This window comes from Hyalella azteca, unplaced genomic scaffold (genome assembly GCF_000764305.2).
Source record: "Hyalella azteca isolate HAZT.00-mixed unplaced genomic scaffold, Hazt_2.0.2 contig13457, whole genome shotgun sequence".
NCBI classification, from domain to species: domain Eukaryota; kingdom Metazoa; phylum Arthropoda; class Malacostraca; order Amphipoda; family Hyalellidae; genus Hyalella; species Hyalella azteca.
The window spans coordinates 641,407-663,941 of record NW_025943380.1 but is presented as its reverse complement, the minus strand read 5'-3'; the positions used below and the strand labels follow the sequence as shown (position 1 = coordinate 663,941).

The window sequence follows — 22,535 nt, the reverse complement described above, 5'->3', positions numbered from 1 at the left end:
ACACTCGATAGAAACAGTTATTATGCGTTGACCATTTGCAATTAAGCTCAACATTAATCACTTGAATTTGACATGCACTAAACTCGCTTAATTATTTGAATCAATATTGACTAACATGACTGCCACGCACACGTGATGTTGCGTGCCACATATTCGTGATAACTACTTTCAAAAAAATTTAAGAGATCGTAAGTTCATCAGCCAATCGTTGACGGCCTTTCAAGCAAAATCCACCAATCATGGACAAGAAAATAGAGCGTAAGTACTTACGTTCACTTAGCGAGTTTTGAAAGTATGGCCCCAACAAGCCTGACCACATCTCGCTAACTAATGCTTATGCTGACATATTCATTCGTAATTTTTCACGCGCGTCATTGAACGCAGATGCAAATTTCTTCTCTTTTAATTTGCTACACGCTAATCCAATGAAAATGAAATAAAATCATTGTGGAAAGTTTTTTCTTAATTTTCGAATTAAAGATTGATTGCGATCTACCTACGTTTGTTGGCAATCAATTTATGTGTTGACAAGTAATCCTAACATATAAATAGAAGGAATTCAATGTTCTCCTCATCTGTTATTCATTTATTTATGGAATTGATTTATCATTTTGTAATATTTAAATTAAACTTTGTTGAAGCCGTAATCAATATCTTAAAAGTAGGTTATAAAATTTCATTCGGCCATTGTTGTTCATGTACTAACTTTCTCCATACAAAAGTCCCGAAATCTAACCGTTCTTTCTTCTATTTTCAATCGTTTGAAAGAAAAATCTATTACCGTATTTTTAAAGAAGCATTAACGATGCTATATTAGGGACTAAGCAGCTTACCCAATACCTATGCGTGACTTTTCTCACTTACGTGTCAAAGTAACTGGCACGGTAAGCTTGTATGGAGCTAACGCTGTGATGTAGCACCCGTGGTAATCGCTTATAATGACACTAGAGGTGCTATTAAAATATTCACCTCTGTGCGCTAGTGCAGTAAATCAAATAAGTTATTAAGTGCTACGGAAATCTATGATGTCTAATGAGTTTTCTAATAAATGAAAAGTTTTATATAATAGAGACATCAAAAAGGTGTTTCTAACAAAAGAAACGCTTTATACAGGGTGACACAAAAAAAACAGAGCTCACTAAAAGTCTTATAACTCCTGAAATTTTATTCAGTTTGAAACAAAAATTCTATGGAATTATGTACAATCTATGTAGCCAACATCTGCAAAATCTCAATTCTATACCACAAAAACTCTTTGTTCTACAGCCGCTCAAAGATATGTTCCAGATGCGCGCCCCGGCGCTGCAGGCAGACTTGTGCGTTTCCCGGAAAGACTTTAGCCGAAAATATGTCTCAACTGCAAATGTCTTTTGCTCTGTAGTCCAAGGCATCTCGAAGCTCACACGTGGTAGACTCTTAGATCAATCCGTCTTCTTAATGAATCTGAAACAAATAACAGGATTACTTGAGTATTGTGGAAATTATTCAACTTTTTATGAGCTCTGTTTTTTTTGTGTCACCCTGTATGTATCGAAATATGCATGGGGTCGTACTTTCCGTTGCACTTTCGTTTGATCCAAAGGAAACAAGTCACAATTATAGGTGTCGCGATTAATTTGGAAATTGTTTGAATCTTTTAAAATATTTTAGCATATAAATGAACGATCAGTTATACATTTGGTCACGTTGTGTCATGCATATCGAATTAATGCCATGGTTGCGTTACTGTTTGACAGCATTTCCTTGAATATATATATTTTGCTTAAACTGCAGTCTTCCCAGTAATTTCAAGAAAAAAAAATTCCTTCGTTCAATTCGACTTCTTTTGTCCTTATTGGATAACTTTTGAGCGTTGAATGGGCAAGCGTTTTACCAGCCCTGTAATTTCTCAAGGTATTTTTCGATGCTGTGGCGTGGAGGAACGCTGAGTCAGCGTCGGTCTGACCAAACGTGTCTGGAGAGTCGCGCGCTCTAACGAAGCCTCAGCCGGTACACGTCGCCTCCAACGACGTAAATCCTAGTCATTTATTACCTGGTAAAAAATAAGTGCAAGAAGCAAGAGTAATATAAGTAAAGAGCAGTGCAAAATTTAAAGAAAATGATATTCGGTTCGAGGATATAATAATATATGAAAGATGATTAAACTAATTAATTAATTCTGTTTCTCAGTTTCTGCAGTTCAAGGGAGTGGTAGGCAATCTTATGTGAAAAAATTTTACTGAAAAATAATTGAATTTAATAGAAGCTATTTTGTTCCAAAATATGACGGACCAATATTTCTTAACTCAAACAACTGGTTAAGAAACATACTCTCCATGGATCTAATTTGAACTAATTCCAAATATTAAGAAAAGTCAATATTACATGCTGGTGAAGAATATTTCAGTGTAAATAGCAATACGACATAAATTAAACATCAAATCGTCACTTTCATCTCCTGCGCAAATTTCAACGGCAGACAGAGTCTTCTTTTGATCTTCAAGTGGAGCGACGGCACTTCTCTTCTGAGAGACTTCACTTAAATTATTTTCTGTGGAAGTTATTTCTCGTCATAAATTAAAAAGTCTTTTAGTCTCAATTAAAGGAATGATAACATCAGTTAAGCGGCCTGGTCTCTCGAGACTTCGCCTGCACGCACCAAAGATGAAACCAAAAGGCCTTGTCGTTCCGCTCATCTTCCTGCAGACGCTGCTGGCAGGTAAGTTGGTCTCGATTTATAATTTCCTGTTGATTACTTGTAGTAATGTCTGTTAGAGAATTCAATGAGCATTAGTGCATGTTTACTTGAACAAACTTATGCACTAAAGCATAAGTTTACTTTTTCTTATTTGAACAAAAATATTGATAATATTGTGCTGCCTCATTTGCAAATTATCTCTGGTTGATAATCTTTGGATCCTACAGGGTACGGCGACCAGTAAGTTAAAGCAACTGTTAGGTCCCGACCAGCCACCTTTAAGAGTGTGTAAGCACTAAGCATTGACACTCAATCGTGTCTGGTATCACTCAGCTCAGACACTTCGCAATGTCTGGAAATATCGTTCAGCAGAGTGAATATTATAGTTACACGATGTTTTCATTGCATTCAACTAGATGGTTAACGCTGTAATTCGCTTTTTATAATCAGAATCACAATCATACGAGAGCAGTCGAGGTCCCAACAATTATTATTCGTTGTATCTCCTAAATGTGTTTTCAATGAACCTTACCCCAGTGTTTGTTCGGCTCGCACATTGGAGAATATACCTCGACTTTGCATAATTAAAAGTTCTGAACATGCTGTCCAACTTCTGAACCTGTAAATGCTATATAATTTTCCTTTGTAAATTTTCCATGCTAAAATTCAACGATAGATGAAGAAAGGTTTTGTTAGTCAAATTTTGCGATTACAAATAAAAGTGAACATTTTTGACACGGAAAAAGTCTCCTGATACAACCATTGCGATTGGTTTCTTTGAAAAAAATTGAAATTGGACGTCAAATTATTGACGTCTACTTTAGTATATAAATGTCTAGTTCATCAATCCATCTAAGAATGAGCTTTCATGGAAAAATTTGTTAAATTCAGTGAAAGATTTTCTTGAGCAAATTCCAGTTTCTAAATTGACTTTTTTGCTCGCGCTTCCAAACCATGGAATTAGCCAAATTATTCTGGCCTTGAATGCTATCTTCTTTCATCGAGATTGCAAAGAGAATGTGAAGCGAATGCGTGTCGTGTTTTTCTCATTGTATAGTTAGCGAAGTTTAAGATATCAAAGTTTGAGATATAGTTTGAAATACCTATGAAACTGAATAATTTCGGGCAACTAACTGATAGAAATCATTAATTGTTAAAGTTTAAGCTTTATATTCAAAATACGATAAGCTTATTTCAGTAGAATATCAAGAAAATTTTAATATACAAATTAATCTTTGGTCCTCAAAAAAAATCGGCCTAAAAGTACCAAGTCATAAAAATCTATATAATTAATAATAAACTCACAAAAAAAGATTTCCTCGCAAATCTGCATCTACCGTTCCCGGTATTAAAATTTTAAAAATTGATTCCAAACACGAGTATTCGTTTAATATTTCATTGAATTTCAGTTACTGAAAAAATTGTCAGGTTAACACGATACCTTTAAGCTCCAATATCAAACTAACCATTAATTTAAGCCCTACGAACAGGTTTTTGTTTCTGAACTGAAATTATCAGCAACTTGTGGTTAAAGGTGACATTTGTTCTGTCGCTTCTGGTGTTTTTGCTCTACGGCCTCTGCGTGTCGAGATGAGGCGTCTCCACAACGCGACATGTTTCTGTCTCCTGCGATTGTTTTTGCGCCCTTTAAAGCTCACGTGGTGGAAATATTTCTTCTTTCTCACCGAATGTCTGCAAGTTTTGCTTAAAAATCAGATAACACCCGACGTTCCACAATTTGCTTCTAATAACCTTTATGCCAGAAAATGATCTCTTTGCCAGAAATCTCTTTGGCTCAAAATTTTCGATTATCGCAACGTTTGTGCTATCATCGGAAGCCGAGTCCAAGATTTTAAATTAAAATCGCCGCGGCGTCGTAGCTCCATCATATCCGACCTTCGATAAAATCATCCACATCCATCAGAAACATCCCCGAGTAAACTGCGCTGCTGGATGTCAACAACGCAGTCGGAGGGGAAATTATTCAGAACAGTCGCAGGATCGGCCAGGATGACGACAGGCAATCTGCTCAGGTCAGATGAACTGAATTGCAAATGCGTCTGCAGAAATGCTGCAATGTGTGTCCGCGATTCATGAAGCGATCCAGCGCACAATATGGCCAAACTCTTTATTTTGCGATACTTTTTCGAGCAGCTCTTGACTTCCATAGAAAAAAAAAAGACGAAGGCCTGGAGGCTCGAGTCAGGTTTCTGACTGGGTAAAGATGAATGCCTTTTTTCGCATGTGTTATTTTAAATCCATTTAAAGTTGGAAGCCTAATGCTAAAAACAACTACGTTGAATATGCTTGTGTTTTATGCAATGAATTAGAAACTCCAAAACTAAGTCAAGAAAATCTGTTGAATTCCTAAATTTGTTTCCAAAACTAAGTCAAGAAAACATGAACGATTAAATGAAATGTGAAATATGTTGGATTCCTAAATTTCTCTATTTTTGCGAGAGAATAATACTGCATGAAAGCCGTGCAGTGCATGCTGATAATGAGTATATGAACTACCGTATTGGTCACTTGTAAGCTGCCGTATTGGTCACTTGTAGGCTGCCGTATTGGTCACTGGTAGGCTCCCGTATTGGTCCCTTGTAGGCTGACGTACTGGTCACTTGTAAGCTGCCGTATTGGTCACTTGTAGGCTGCCGTATTGGTCACTGGTAGGCTCCCGTATTGGTCCCTTGTAGGCTGACGTATTGGTCACTTGTAGGCTGCCGTATTGGTCGGTGGTAGGCTCTCGTATTGGTCACTTGTAGGCTGCCGTTTTGGTTCATGCTGAACTTGTAGGTTCATGTTGAAACACTTAACCCCTAATAAAATATTAATAATTTACTATTACTATTATTTACTATTACTATTATTTCGATTCAAATTACTTTCCAATGAGAAAAACTTTATCTCCATTCAGGCAATTGGTTTTCAATCTATACCGAATAAATTATAGGAAGAAAATTTTTAATCTTACATGCATTATTGAATTTTTCATTGAAAATGGCTCGGCCTCCAGAACTCTGTGAACGAAAGTATTGCAAATTTACTCATAATATCCGTACAATCAACATCTTACGTAATTATTGCGCAACAAAAGTTTGATTTGAAAATCTGCACAAATCAGTCAAATAAACTTTTGCCTAAAATTAGAAAGATGCTTTGATAAATTCAGAGGAGAAATAAAACAAAAGTTGTCATAACAAAACGTCCTTAATCTAAACACAATATGTATGATAATTGTCAACATTTCTTAAATTTTTACTCATAAAAAGTAAAGTATATATAATTTGAGAATTGATATAAAACTTAAAAATTAACATAAACTTCATTTTATAATCAATTCATAATACATGGATTCTTATATTATATCAAAATTGCATTCACAAAGAATTTGAAAACTGAGTGAATGGAGTATGGTTTGTAGTGTTCAGCAGTAATCCGTGCAATCAAGATATAAAACCGGGAAAAAAAAGGTCCCGGATACGATTTGTGCGGCGGTTGTAGAATATCGTGTCGTGAGTGTGGACCATTGACCCTAGAGACCTGCAGCTATTGTACCAATAATCATCGCCGAATGAACTGGTGCCATGAATTGCATAGCCCTTGCACATCGGCCAGAATCGAAGCCTTGGAAAGGCTGGCGAATGCCCGGGAGACACGCAACGCCCAGCCGCGCCGCTGGTCAGGTTACCTCCGCTCGTTTGTTGGTTGCTGCTGATGCTCAAACGCGAGCTATGTTGTGCTCGTTGCTCCTGATGCTCGAACGCGAGCTATGCTGTGCTCGTTGCTGCTGATGCTCAAACGCGGCTATGCTGTGCTCGTTGCTCCTGATGCTCAAACGCGAGCTATGCTGTTGCTGTGCTCGTTGCTGCTGATGCTCAAACGCGAGCTATGCTGTGCTCGTTGCTGCTGATGCTCAAACGCGAGCTATGCTGTGCTCGTTGCTGCTAATGCTCGAACACGAGCTATGTTGTGCTCGTTGCTGCTGATGCTCGAACGCGAGCTATGTTGTGCTCGTTGCTCCCGATGCTCGAACGCGGCTATGCTAATATACTGCATTAAATTCGTTTGTTTTTTTATTGCTGTTTCCGTACATAAATTTGGATGCGTGTCTGAATGTACAATAGGTGTCGCTTCCGACTCAGCAAGCACGTAAATCAGCTTCTCTATGTCTGCTTCGGCCGGTCTTGAAACGTAGCCTCTGAGCAGCTCGCAAGCTAGGTAGACTCAGCTTCGGCCATCCCTTGTTATACTCTCAGGACACTATATAAACTCACAAATTAGTTCGGACTAGAAATTGATTTCCCGCCTGAGAAGCGCGGAATATATTTGAGCCAAGTCGGGCGACTTCTGAGCAGATTTATTGCTTTCCTCGATTTTTGTGAAGGTTTTTTACCGAGTTTGATATGTTTTTTTCGCTGTTTTTACCGAGTTTGATATGTTTTTTGCTAATGCTGATTATACTCTTGTGCTGCTGATCACAAATCAAAACACGCTGTAATTCTACGGCTCCATTTCAAGTTCAGGTATTCTACGAAGTGGACGGATGAGAAATGCAATGAATTTAAATAGACTTTTTATTCTCATCTACAACAGCAGTGAACGTAGCAATTCTGTTCTGATCAAAAATCGACTACAAAACTTGTTATCTCAATTGGCTCGCTCTCTATTATTCTATAAGCTATCAAGACACGCAATATTTTCAGCTGTCGTCGACAGAGAAGGTCGATGAATTTTAGCAAGAATACGGCCCAAATGACCGCGCTCTACCTGAGCTCATTTGGAGACTCTTTAAAACATGAAGATTTGACTGCTTGTTCCGTCGTAAATCGTGTGCCACGTGCAAGCATTCCAGAATTATTTGAAATAATACACCCCTATGCATGGTATTTTCATAAATGCTTAGAATGCAGGTTAACTTGGAAAAAACATGTAATAAAATCCACTCGTGAATTTTATTAATATAGTTAGGAATAATTACATTGATAATTATATTATAATTTATATAATTTTAATATATAATTAGAAATTTATAATTTTTAAATAATTTAATTATATAATTAGGAAGATAGGTGAATTAGATCTAGATTTTATTTTAAGGATTAAAGTAATTACGGTCGTGATTTAAGAAAAGACATGCGTGCGGTAATTAAATCTATTGTATCATAAAATTTTGACCCTACAAATCTTGTGTACCTTATATCTTATCTAAAATGTATTGCTAAAATACGAAATAAATATGTCACTGAAAACTTGCAACGAATCAGAAACGTATCATTACATAATATATATCTTAATATTCCAATAATTATGTAAATTTCGTTTTTTTTACAAACAAAACATCCTCCAATTTTCATGCCTGTTGCCGCAATCGACCTAAGGAGCGATCTCGTTGCCGCGGGCCAAGACTGATAGAGCAGATAGCGAAGCCTAATTCTGGAGCTTGAGCGTACACTTCAATATGAGTATCGGAGATCGATGCTGCTATACTGACTTGCATATCTCAATCTGCTCAGCGACAAGTTATCCGACTCAAGCATAAGCCGCTGTTTCTTGATGAGAAATTTGCAGTCAATTGCGTTCACGAGGTTCGGTATTAGCTACATGCACTGCTTGCTAGGCCGTTTGCAATTTATAGAACATTATTGAACTATTGACTTATTAACATTTTATTGAGTTCTGGTTAACCATCGTTTATGTCTAATTGTACTATATTATTCTATATATTGTTCGTGCATAATAATTTTTATATGATATTCCGAAACAGAAATCATAAAATTACGATGCAAATATAGTTTCATTTCATTTTCGAATTTTAAAAATTTTGATTACTTCAAATTAATATTACTGGGAAGACATTAATGCGGCAATATAAATCGACTACTTCTCTTTTTTCCTTTCATTGTTATCGCTTGATGGAAGCTCTAAATAGCAATCAAAAATGCATATTCAAGGCTGCTTAATTTATTTTGCAATTCGTTGAACTACAATAGAATTAATGTCCGTAATATTTACTTCCATAGTAGGCATTTCTGAATTATTTCTACTGGACTTTAAAATAAGTTGTAATCATAGGAAACTTATAGTCAGTTCATGAAATGAGTATAACAATGATTAAAACATCAATGACGTTATTTGGCTTCATTCAATGAATAGAATTCACTTTTGCGTTTCGTTTAAAAGGGCGATAAATGTTCGAAATAGCTGTTCATATCGTTAATAATATGCGTTTCAAAATTACTTTTTAAAGACAACACTTCTTATGAATACAGTGTCTCCGATGTTACACATCTACAATGAATTTCTAATTTTATTTCCATGTAGTAGAAAAATAAATTTTTGAATTTTTTGTTATATATGAAGGAAATTTAAATTTACAAATTTGTTTATTCTGTCAATTGATTCACGCATTGTCTCCGACTTTACGCAAGTGTGCAAAATTTCAGATCGATTGGACAGGCAGAAGTATGTTGATACATTGATTATAAATTGTTAAAAGACAAAATTATTTTTTTCAATTTTTTTAATGTCAAAAAAATTATATATTTAACATTTTTAAAATTATTTATTTTGTCAATTGATTCATGCATTATCTCCAACTTTACACAAGTGTGCAAAATTTCAGATCGATAGGAAAAGTAGAAGTTTGTTAAATTTCGATTATAAGAGTTGTAGCAGACAGACAAACAAACAACATGAAGTGAAGTTAAAGAGAAGTGTTGTATTAATATACGTTTAAAAATTACTTTTTAAAGACAACACTTCCAAAGAATCCAGTGTCTCCAATCTTACGGATGTACAATGAATTTCTCATTTAATTTTCGAATATTAAAAAATTAATTTTTCAATTATTGATAATATATAAATTTTTGTAATATATAATTTTTTTCTAAATTATTTATTCTGTTAATTGATTCATGCATTGCCTCTGACTTCACACACGTGTGCAAAATTTCAAAACAATTAGACAGGTCAAAGTGTGTCAAATATTAGTTGTAAGATTTGTAGAAGACAAAATTATTTTTTAATTTTTTTAATATTGAAAAAATAAATTAATTTTTAAAATAATTTATTTTGGCATTTGATTCATGCATTGTCTCCAACTTTACACAAGTGTGCAAAATTTCAGATCGATAGGATAAGTAGAAGTGTATTAAATTTCGATTACAAGATTTGTAGCAGACAGACAAACAAACAGACAAGAAGTGAAGTTAAAGAGAAGTGTTGTAAAAAAGACGATAATTTTGAAGATTCTGTTTAATTTTCAAGTTGAAGTTTTTCAAGGCAAACTAAAACATATTGACTTTATTCGAAGTCTCACAGAACATGTCATACAAACTCATTTTATATTATCTCTTTTTATTTTACGGATGATATGTTTTCAGAAGTAAAAGGTCCGACAATTTCAAATCTGCTTGAATTTTTATAATTATTGTTACAGTATATTTTAAAAATAATATTAATACATAAGTAAGTATTTTAATGATTTCCTTCGTCTTATGCGCAAACTGTCCAGAATATTCACGCCACTTTTTAAGAATAATCTCGACCCATGAATAGGGAATGGCGGCTTTTGGCCTGCTTTATTTTGATGCTTTATTTTAAAAATCAACAGTTTGGACGCGACAGTCGCTTTAGAACCTGCTGCACGAAATAAGAAATTGCGCTGCGTGGAGCTGAGATTGATCCAGTGATTTGGAAATTTTATTCTAAATCGAGCAACGAACAATTCTCGCGAGCCTTCCAGGCTTGAATAAACTAAAGCACTTAACATACGCTATTTTATTCAATAGCGACCCCTGTCCAGAAGTTTTTGGCGATATAAAAATACTCTTAGCCTCCGAGCCAAGTAACTCTTTTATACCACCATGTATTATTCTGGATAAAAATAACCAATCTTATTTGACAGGCAGCGAATAAATTTTACATTAGAATATTTATTTCAAATGGATTTGAAACTAAATCTTGCGTGCTCCATACTTGCCCGAAAATGGGAAATAAATTATTCTTCACGAATCAAAAAACCATCGGAATTTTACGTAGAGTCTACAAAAATTAATAGGAGGACAAGCAGGTGCAAAAGTATCAATTAACTGAATTAATGCCTTTACTGTCTGAAACCTTTAACTGGAACACCTTTGGAAAGCCCGTAGATCGGTGTATCGGCCGAATAGTTTTCGGTGCAAGAAAATTTACTCCATTTTTTCAAAAACCAAGTATCGCCCAGAATTCACATAAGTATCTCATAAAACTGCACTTTTCGTTCAACATCAAAGTTCCGTGTTTCTGATACGATCTACGCTGCACAGCCGAGATTATTATTTTCCACGAATTCTATCTCAGGCGAATTTAGTTGGTTTTTGTAGGCAGGACGCCGAGCAGGTAGGCAGTCCATCGCCCCTGCCGAGCACTCAAAAGCCTGGCACTTCACACAATATTGCCTATTACGGCAGTTCTTTATAGGCCACATGAACACCCGATCATTTTTTATGGTCGCTTCAAGAGAATGAGGATAAATTCAAACCATAAAGAATTTAGGTGGGAATATCGCTTCCTGGGCGATAAATTTTCCTCTTGCTCGCGGGAAGCAGCCTAAATAGTTCAGCCAGTAAACGCTTTCCGACTTTGAGACACTTGGACGTCTCATGGAATGCTACGTTATTTTTTAGATTTTGTAGCTCTTTATTTAATAGCGTTCTGTTCATTTTATACTCTCATATCTTGTGTGGAATTTAAATAGAAAGCGGTGGCTGAAAATAAAACTTTTGATAGTCCACAAATGTGCGAACAACTTGGGAAGAAATTTTTCATTGTAAAGACATTTAATAGGACGCGTAAATAAGATGATTAATAATGATGGGGAGTCATGTGAAGTTTAAAAGCATCTGCATTTCATCACCTACAAAATTATGGCATAAATGCCTGAAAAATCGAACAGAAAATTACTAGTTATCAGAGGCGTATTAGTGATTAATTTACGCTCTGTTAATATGCGTAAAGTTTATTCGACGGAAAGAATTTAACCTACTGAAAGAAGAATGCACTTCCAAAATTATCATAATAAGGTAAGAGTCATTCTCATGACTCATTCAATGTTCGTCGGCCCCTAGTTAAGTGGTTTCATTTCATCGTTTCTTTTAATTTTCAATTAAAAAAGCACGATTATTAATATTTTCATTTCATAACCTAATACTTCGGGACAATAGTAGATAATTTTACTTACATTTTACGAGTAGAGTTATTTACATGTAAATTTCTCTTGTTAGTTTTAAAAATTTATTAAAATCAAAGATAACAAAAACCTTTCCTTACATCACACAATCTTTAATTCACATTTCTTACGCTTCTACGACTCAGATTTCAAAAGTTCACTCATGATTTTGCTAGAATTTTAATACGTAAGTAGCCACGCGAAATATATAGCTTTCAGTGCAGTCGAATACACTAAGGAGTAAATGTTGCTTAAATCGAACAAGCATATTTCATAACTTTCCGCGAAGTTGCTTGCTACAAGTTTAACGAAACTCTGAGTACTTCTCAATTCAATTTGCCAGGCTTTTGGTCATGCGAGTTCGGACCACGAATTCTGTAACAGTATTGTGTTACGTATCATGAGCTGTGTGACGATCATGAGAAACGGGTCATTATCTGTATACAAATCTTGTGTAATGGATCATTAAATTTGTGTCAATCTTGTGTAACGTATCGTGAACTAGGGGAAAATTTTGTGTAATGTCTCATGAACTGTGTGACAATAATTTGTAGCATATCACCTGTGTGGCGATCATATATAACTTATCATGAAATACATGACAACGCCACACAAGTTTGTTGGCAGCTTAGCTGCATTGAAGGTCCATGCGCCTAAGCTGTCGTGTGAAATAAGCCGACATGAGTGAAATTCATGAATTGGCTCATGAGTAGTTTGTTGGGTAGCTTCAAAGTAACTCAATGATTTAGTATTAATTTAATCTAGAAAATATTATATTATTCTTCGATAATAGTTCGTCTATTATGGGAGCCGAGGCAAAGATATCCCTGCATTCCAAACTGATACTTTATGTCATACAAAATAATGAATAATGAACAATTGCCATCTATATCGACTTGAAAAATAAAAAATATATAATACCCACCAAACAAGCTCTCGAAATTTTTAACTTGCCGTTCTGAATTCTTTCTAAAATTATTTTTACGATATCACTTTCAATGTTCGTTAAAACTAGTCACGTAATTTGATATAAAAAGAACACCTCCTAAAAATTTGTCCTTAATATTTTCCAGTGTCCGTCAAAGGAAGCGCAGTGGATGGCTTGAGCTCCAGTACGAGGCTGCCGGTGCAGGAACTCAGCGAGGCGTTCACAGAAACTTCGTTTGCTGTGGACACGACCCTCGAGCACGTCCTGCCTGCCATCACGGATGCTCCTCGAACCGAGAAGACGAACGTTCACAGCAGCGATGACTTTGTCTACCACAACATCATAACCAATCCCAACGATGGCGACGTCGTGGCTGGTAAAGATTACGGATTTGACTTCCCGACCAACGCTCAGGATTCTTTTGACTCGCCCGATTACGTGCTTGGTCAGAACGTCGTTGATTACGGTAGAGGTTATGCTTTTGGCGCTGCAGGTGACCCATGGAACTCTGTGACGATGGTCGATGGGAACTTGGAGCCACTCGAAGAGGAAGTTCCCTTCTTTGATGACAATTCCCCCACACAAGTGACGGCTGCGGTCGGGGCTCCAGCTCACATACCTTGCATGGTGCGCAACCTCGGCTCTAAGTCGGTGAGTTTACGCATTCAAAACTGAATAAAATGCGCTGATATTTTTTTGTTCACTAAATTTATGTCTTTTTGTGCCATATTAACTACAATTTTGTAAACAAGTAGCGTAGTGAAGGCGCTGAAATAGGAATTAGATAGGCATACATGTAGGGAGTCCGTCTGTGTAAAAGATCTAACATAAATATTGTAGCAAATACGTAAACAAATCCACATAATATATACTATCTTGCGCAGCTGTCGTGGATTAGGCACCGAGATCTCCACGTCCTAACCGTTGGATCCTTCACGTTCGCCAACGACCATCGCTTCTCTGCTCATCGCGACCAGGCGACAGGAGACTGGGTTTTGGTTCTCCGCAAGCCCGAGCCTGCGGACTCCGGCCTGTACGTGTGTTCCGTGTCGACCAAGCCTGTCATGACGCATTCCGTCAAACTCAGCGTTGTTGGTGAGTGAATTGTGAGATATTAAAGTACAGGCAGATCAATTCAAATATTTGGCCTAAATGAAATTCATGATAGGAAGATGTATTGGCCTCAATAAGTGTTATTGGTGTGAAAATTTTAATTATTTCAACCCTTTAATGACAGATTGGATCTAATATTCGAGCTGACAAAAATTTTCGATCAGTTAATAAATTAGCCACTTTCATTATCAATTAATAAGTTTCAAAGTTATAAATGATCTCCTTGGCCCAAATACAGGGTTAAAATAAATTAGGTTGACCATTTTCGTGGATTAAGTATTTTAATTTTTAACCTTTCCCGAAATCCAGTATGTAAACTATTTATATAACTTCAATATAAACAACATCTAGTAGCAAGAAATTCCCAGACATTAAAATTTCTGTTCATGTTGACACCGAATTAACACTTGATGGTCAACTTATTAAAACTTAGATGAAGATATTCTAATTATTTCTAAAACAAAATATCAGCGTCGACATAATTTGTGTAGCAATCTAATTGTCTAAAGAATTCGTCCACAAAGTATAGAAATTTCTTCACCGTGTATTCAGTATTCAGTGATGCTAGCCGAAGCACATTCAGCCAATATTCACGCTAAGTGAGTTCGTTGTAAGTCATTATCTCATCGATGAACGACCTCAATAAACAGTCTGCAAGTGATAAATAATCCACTAGAAATGAAGAAGTACCTAATTAATGAAAGGCTCGTAACTAATGAGAGTCTTGCATTCTTTCTCCAGCAGCTCTACTTTATGTCCCAGCGTGTACGATGTCAATGCTTCAGAAGATAACATTAATAAAATAGGTTTATCGTGTAGTCGCCTTAAGCCTATGTCACTCATTTTCATTATATGCATTAGGTTTCTTGCAACAATAAGAAGTTCAAAGTAACGAAAACGCTTGGTAATTCGCTGTATTTTCATTGAAAACGTTTCCAAGATCATTTCTGCCCTCAGTTCACAAGATTATTACAAAAATTAGCAAAAATTAGATACGGTTCAATCATGATGTGCTGAACTCACTTGGCGTTTTCTTTGATTTTAAGTTCTTGGTGAAATGGCAATGTAAGCCAGCTGAATATAGAATTATTCATGTAACATTGTATAGTTATGTACGATATGCACTAATATTTATTAATGATTAATTTTAATATACCATATGTTATTAATTATATTTCAATAATAATAAATTTTAAATCAGATCGATTTTAGGGGACCGTCTAACCTAAAATTTTCAATTTTGGCGTTTTCCACTTTTTGGGCTCATCTTAAAGCTCACTTTTCAACGCATTCAACGGTACCAGAATCATTAGATTTTCTATAGTAACCGTTATTTTTCCGTTTTCTATGAATATCACGTTTTCTATCAATTTTTTCGAAAAATTCATAGAAGTAAAATGTTTTTATTTTTACATTTTACGTTTGAATGTGAAGTTTCATGATGATCGGATAATAACTTTAGGAGTTATAGGCTATCTCCAATTTAGGTTAGACGGTCCCCTTTATCATCGCAGGCAAATTTTAATCGAACTCTTATATGTTCAATAGTCTTATTTTTCGTGCGGACATCTCACATAGATATTCAATTGAGATATAAAATCACACAGAACACAAATTAAAGAAATCAGGCCTAACGTTTCTTCGTTTTTCTACGCAGGTAAAAAGTTGCCATTGTCTATTTTTATTCGGTTACTGAATACGGCGTGAAGATCAAATAAAATATCTATAAAAAAAACTCAATCAGTTTAAAAATTATATTCGTGCTACATAAAAATTTGATAGAAAAATTAAAATTCCTAAGAGATTAATTTCGATGAATTGTTTTAAAAGTATCATAAATTATTCCCACAATATTATGAATGACGCAAAATGGAATAGACTTGTAACAAGAAACTACGTAAGCATTTACATTAATGCTGGACTTAGAAGAGTATTAATTAGAATTCATTTTAAAATAATTTATATAATAATTTATGCAATAAATTTAGAATATCATTAGAAACATGATAATAAATGATGCTGGGTATAATGACAGATAATATAATATCGATAATTGGACGTGCTTCTTCTCAGCTTGGCCTGAAACGTCTCTTGAGATAATAACTATCAATGTGGCTTATCTTTATATACTTCTTCTGAAATCCTTTCATAAGAGTTCTTCGGAAGCTGGATGTACCGTTGAATTGCCCAATACTCCTCTGCTTTTTAAAATAGAATTTCTGTAAAAGTCCTAAGCCGATTAGTGTAATCTCTTCTAGGAAGCATTCACGACTGCGATTCCTTTTTCAAATATCTGCGATTTCTCGGATGGCTAACTACATTTCATTCAAAACTCGAACAAATCATATCAGGCTTTCAGGATTTCCGCCCAAATTCTTTTTTGATAGCCTGCAATACCAATCGATTTTTCCGAAATTTTCGTTTAAAAATCATTCATCATTCTAACCAGCCGTGTAATCTTCAATGTTGTACGATGATGATTGTATTTGCTTTCCAAAATGAAACGGAGCGAGATCATCGATTGTATACAATTTGCGAAAAATAAACTTGGTATCCATTCAACCTTGGTTCCCGTAAAATATTCGCAGATTATTTATTCCAATAACCATTTGCTCAGCTGGTGTTCTTCCTCTGGCTAAACAATCCCCTTAAGAAAGCATACACTTTCTATTTTCTATTAAATGCAACATCCTCCTACATTCAGTAGCTTTGAAAGAAACAAAGTCAATAATCTCTGGAAAAATTGTTCTCATCAGCTCTAAGAGGAATATTGAAAATGCAAAAATCATTTCAACTACTAACATTTATAAGAAAATTTTCTTCCATTTCTACGTCTCCAGCTTCTATAATTTATGGTATAAATGCTCACGGTAATACGCTTCAAAAATTCTCTAGCGTTACCTCACAAAAAGTAAATAGTTCTATGTCAATGCTTTTCACCACATATATACCAATCCTTTATTCAGTAGGCACATTGAATGCTTTAGTGCGCGTCATTCAGGATCATTTATTATTCAAACAATTATTATCCCTAAATATTGTCACGATGTTTGTTTCTTTGCACAGTTCCATCAGCGGAGATGATAGGAGGCCGCGAGGTGTTCCTGGACCACGGTAGTACCCTGAACCTGACGTGCCTCATCCACTACTCGCCCTCACCTCCAGAGTTTGTGCTCTGGTACCACAGGGACAAGGTGTAGTGTCAAGAGTTGGTCTTTATAATCGTAGTATTTAATGTTAATATAACGTTGTGAAATCAAAGTGTATCTTTCAATATTACGAATATCATTCACTACTTCCTTTAATATTTCGCATCGAGACCTCAGTCATAAAGTCAAAAAAATTGTTCACTGAAGATGAAGTCTCAATATATTTTAAGTATTCTGACGCAGTAAAATTCAACTAAATACTTAAACTATGTTAAAAAATCATGTTTGAATATTGCAGATAGTAACCGTTAACATGAATAGTTATAAAAATATTAAAGGAATAAAAAACTCGTAAAGGATCTTACTGGCAAATATTCCTTAGCAACTTCGGATTGAGGAAACAACTGTTAGTGGCACCTACCTTCCCCTTCATTTCTTCCTCAATAATTTAGGTTCCTCACAAAACCTCACGCATTCAGCTCGGCTGTTTACCTGATTGTGTCCAAGTCGCCGTGAAAAACCTCCCTAAATTGCCCAATGTACAGCAAATCAATATCGACGCTTTGGAAAAGAAGGAGAATTGTACTGAAAGCAGCAGTGATTACAAAGGGGGAAACCTTACTATTGGCTGACGCTTTCATTTGTTGAACGACCCGATGTAATCCCTGGTTGACAAAGCCCCAGCAGAAGAACAAGCACTTGTCCCACAGCAATTCTCATCTGGTGTGTTTGTTGCTAGCATCGTAAAGAAGATCCCCTGACGATAGGATGGGTCCTTCGAACGCTCCTGAGACGGTTACAACCCTGCTCTGAGTGGTAGCTTAGAATCGTTGTTGAAACGCGGATTGCTCCTTGAGCATGGAGGCTCTTGGTGCGAGTTAGAGCGTCTCCATCGAATACAAGATTACCAAAGAAGGATCAAGCCTCAATTACGAGCGCCGAATCGCGCCTTTATGACATCAAGTCTGTCTAGCAATGAGGATTTCAAGATTCTTGTCACGAGATCATAAAGACGTGGTCGTCATCAAAGAAACCTGCAAGTTGTTTTCATGAATGTAAATATGAACGATTTAGACAATGACTCAGTTTAATGATTTTTTTTAATTGAAACAAAAATTAAGATTTTCCGATTAGCAAAATGTAGCTATGTAATGGAGTATTTAGAAAGGTTTCACCTGAAGTTGTATTGAAGGTTACATTTTTTTGCAGATTTTGCAATGAGAGACTTTCGTGTGTTCAAATGGGCGTCTCAAAAACAGTGTTCGAAATTTCATTCGACTAGCATTGATCTAAATATTTTCTTTCATATAGTCAGAAATATCGTAGATTTGTTCTAAATGCCTGTGATTATATCGGGCACGGTAAGTGCCCCGTTAGCTCAGCTGTTTAAGGTAAATGTAATTATCTAAATCTTTCTCAAAATTAAAAGTTAGATCTCCGGTCATAAAATATTTCTATTTTACAAAAAGTCATGCTATTTATTCAATATCTGCTGCACGAATATTTCGTTTATTATTTTAGAGAAATAAAAGATTTAGAATGCCAGGAGAAAGTTGCAATACATGAAAGAATAATTTCATTTTTATGTACAGGAGGCAAAAACAAGGTAGACAGCAACCATTTATTGGTACGCAAGACTTCAGTTTGTATTCACAACGCAAAATTTGTTGTAAAAACTTTGTCTTGGGTAAAGAACTTTGATATGCTCAAAATTCAGATTTAACTGCAAAGAACATTTTCCTGTTTGAATGGAAACGCGAATTCGCACTCGGAATGAACTAATCATTTTTGTCTGACATTGAGCATAACTAAAATCAACATCGCTCGAAATACGCTAAAGAGGTCATATTTTCCACAACCCAGTGATCGAAATTTCTAATTTTTTCATACGGAGTCATGCCGCACTAGGCTAGTGCATGAACACTAGTTTCTTGTTGCATCTCGTTCGCGAAACATAATGGTATGCACAGCAATGTCACGTATTATGGCTCAGGCGACATCATTTTCTCAAGTGAACTTCAGTGGCAGGGGATGTTATATATTGATCGAGACTGTGCACCCCGTTTTATACACATCACAATGCTGCCTCCACTTCATGTTATACTCATAACAATGCTCCCGTCACTTTTCTTTGTACACATCACAATACTCCTGCCACTTCACTTTATACACATCACAAAACTCCTGCCACTTAATTTGATTCACATCAGAAAACTCCTACCACTTAACTTTTATACGCATCATAATACTCGTGTCACTCTACTTTACACGTATTACTATGCTCTTGTTACTCTACTTTATACACATCACAATACTCTTGGCACTGAACTTTATACATATCACAATGTCACTTCTTTTTCACTTCTATCTCTCCCTCGTGTCTCTACTTATCACTTATCCGCCACAAGCTCGTGAACTACGGAGGTCGTGGTGGGCGCGTCGAAGTCGAGACTGTGCACCACGACACGACGACTCGCTCGTCGCTGCTGGTCCGCAATGCCACTCAGTGGCACTCTGGCCGCTACTCCTGCCAGCCCGCCAACGCACAGCACGTCTCAATCCTCGTACATGTTCTCAAGAGTGAGTTATACAGTGTTCCATGCTCTCAATGTTAATTATCGTATGTATCATGGTAATTAAAACATATCACAATGATAATAACCAAGAGAATATTCAGTGACGGCTAAGGCAATTGATTAAACACTTTGATTCTAGTAAGGTGACTGCATCGTAGAATTTTGCAGGTTGATTAATGATCGTGGGTGTTGCTCAAGCAGAAAATATATTGATCGTGGCAATCGAATTATGTTTTTGTTTGATTAGTAACTATTAACACACCAAACATCACACTGCCCGGGAAATTATGAAGGTATATTAGCAAGTTACTTGTCCCGTGCTTAATTAGAGTGGTCATTGATCGCGGCGCCAAGACACAATGAATTAGTATTATTTGCTAGATTATTGATTGCTTGTGCATTATAAATTATTTTCCATTATTTTTGTAATCGTTTTATACTGAATTGAATTTCAATCGTCAGGCGAGACTCCAGCAGCAATGCAAACGACGACCAGTACAGCGAGTCCCTCCCTTGCCACTGGCTCCTGCCTTGTGGCAGTGGCATTGGCTTACATCTTTGCATCGGCGTTGGCGAAGATGACATTGAAATTCTACCACATTAACGATCTTGACTTTAACATCATCATGAAACGCGGTAAGTCTTCGATGTTTAGGGAAACAAAAGCATCCGTCACTGGACAGAAATTGAAGTCATTTAACAGCTACAAACAGTCGGGCGAGAACTGGGGCAGCAACCGCGGAGATTTTTGCTCTTTTTCGTCACCGCGCAAAATCGGAACGCCTTCGGTCGCGATTAAGCCCTACATCTAAGACTACATTGTCTGTATACATGTCAAGCTGAGAAATAGCTTTGTACAGTAACTGTATCATTCCCTCGATGTGATATGAACTGTCTATATATTAATGTACAGGAGAAATATCAATGAATATTCAAGATTTATATTTATAATTGAACAATTGTTTAAATTGTTGTACATAAGAGCCATTTTATGACAGGCTTAATATATAATTTTAAGTTAATAAATTTACTCTCTGGTAAGTAATTATTGACATAGTATAAAGGAAAAACCTTGTGTAGAGATCACGTTTATAAATCCAAATGTACCTATATCCAAATTTAAGTTAAAAATTGTACTTGACGTTTTCACGAAACTAAGAATAAATGAAAGTTTCTTACCTATTATAGTTTAGGCTTGTAAAATAGATGCTGTATTTATGCTTAGAATTAAAAAAAAACTCGTACAAATAAGTAGCTTGAATATTTTGTTTCCTTATAGAAGGTCACTCTGAATGAAAAAGGGAAAAATCCCAATTTTTGGCGTGTTTTCTAGATGTGAAATAGGATGCGTCAAATAAAGTTAACTCTTATAAAATTTGAATTGAAATTCAATTATTATATGCACTAATGACACACGCAAGAGTATTGAGATATTGGATACGGATGAGAAATTAGCTAAAAAAATTTAGGGTGTGACCAGTTCATCAAGTTTTAATTACCCATTATATTATTATATTCCTGCGTGAAGGAAAATTCTTTTTACTAATTGTGAAACATTTTATATCAACTTGAATAACCATCAGCGCAGGAGTGTTGAACTTGGTTACCGCCTGTTTTCAGGGACTTCTTTTCGTGGCCAGAAAAGGACATTATACAATAATTTAGCTTGAACATAAAAGTTTCCGTGTTCAGGACGAGATAATCACACATGAAGCAACCGAAGGATGTCACATGCAGGAACCTCCTACCAGGACTGAGTTCCGAGAGGTTGTCAATAAATTTACTTTGGATTTGGGAGCAGTAAAAATGTTAATTTTTTAGGTAATTTCTTCTATATTCCTGAAGAAGGGACAGCTTATTGTTTGTATTCAGTTCCTGTCTTACTTAAAAAATTGAAAATTATATTGAGTAAAGGTTATTTTATTTCTCCATGTTCTAGAGAAATCTCATATTCTCAATTCGAAAATTGTTTGAGCAAGAGAATTGTGCTGAACGAAAATGCCCAATTAGTCTCCGACATTCTCCAATTTAAAAACCAAAGAGACGGATCGAAATTAGAATGCAACCAAAAAAAGTGCAACAACTTACGGGCACCTGTGTTTAAGAGGAAGCCTACTTTAATAATAATGCCCGCATGAGGTTAATTACAATCTGAAGGAGTATAGGGTTCAGAGGTTCAATTAAACTATAAAGCTTACCAACTTGATAGTAGTGACTGTAGTTTATTATTTCTGCAATTGCTGTTTATATTTTTGCTGCAATAAATTAAATAATAACTAACTTTTTTAATTTCCTCCACCTGATGAAAGCAGTGCCTTGCGATAACTTATAGAAAAAATCACAAACAAGTATACCCGAATAAACAGAGGTTTTCATTACTTTTGATGGCACCTTAATTTCTATTGATAGAGCTCACTGCATTCCTTCATTCCAATAAAAAAACTTTCGGAATTTTCAATTCCAGTCTGCAATGGAAGCTGTATGATCTCATTCTCATTGTTCATCAAAGTAATGAGTCTTAGATTCTAAAATTTTCAATCCACTTTCAATTTGTATTTTACGACAAAGCGATCGGATTTAAAATTTTCAGCTTTCTATTCGGTAAATGAAAGTTGTGTATTCTGTTGTCCGATTTCGTAATGTTAATTTTATCCTTTTCAGGATAAAATATTTTCATCTGAATTTGATGTTCATGCATATTTATATACCTTCGAGTCAAATAATGCAATTACGACACGTATTTTTAATACTGATATGAGCTTACAAAATGTTGCACTGATTGCACTACATTTTCTTAGCACATCAGCGTTCACCGAGAGCCAAGGAAATTAGGAGTTGCCGTTGTATCTTTTGCTTGCGGCTTTGAATACATTCTCGTGAA

General features: G+C 35.7%; 1 protein-coding gene across 1 annotated transcript; it reads left to right on the top strand.

Annotated features, from left to right (window-relative positions):
* Positions 1-2,166: 2,166 nt before the first annotated feature.
* LOC108672487 lies at positions 2,167-21,915 on the top strand. The gene is made up of 6 exons (XM_018160153.2): positions 2,167-2,698; positions 12,962-13,467; positions 13,701-13,911; positions 16,996-17,123; positions 19,487-19,658; positions 20,117-21,915. Exons 1-6 carry the CDS (start codon positions 2,587-2,589, stop codon positions 20,464-20,466), a joined length of 1,479 nt encoding a protein of 492 aa, XP_018015642.1. The 5' UTR covers positions 2,167-2,586; the 3' UTR covers positions 20,467-21,915.
* The last annotated feature ends 620 nt before the right edge of the window (positions 21,916-22,535 follow it).

What these genes read in the sequence shown, in the direction of transcription:
- LOC108672487 (XM_018160153.2), top strand. Translation starts at nt 2,587, where the DNA reads ATGATAACATCAGTTAAGCGGCCTGGTCTCTCGAGACTTCGCCTGCAC. An exon ending in CCTGCAGACGCTGCTGGCAG is followed by an intron (nt 2,699 to 12,961) that starts GTAAGTTGGTCT and finishes AATATTTTCCAG; the next exon opens with TGTCCGTCAAAGGAAGCGCA. An exon ending in GCAACCTCGGCTCTAAGTCG is followed by an intron (nt 13,468 to 13,700) that starts GTGAGTTTACGC and finishes TATCTTGCGCAG; the next exon opens with CTGTCGTGGATTAGGCACCG.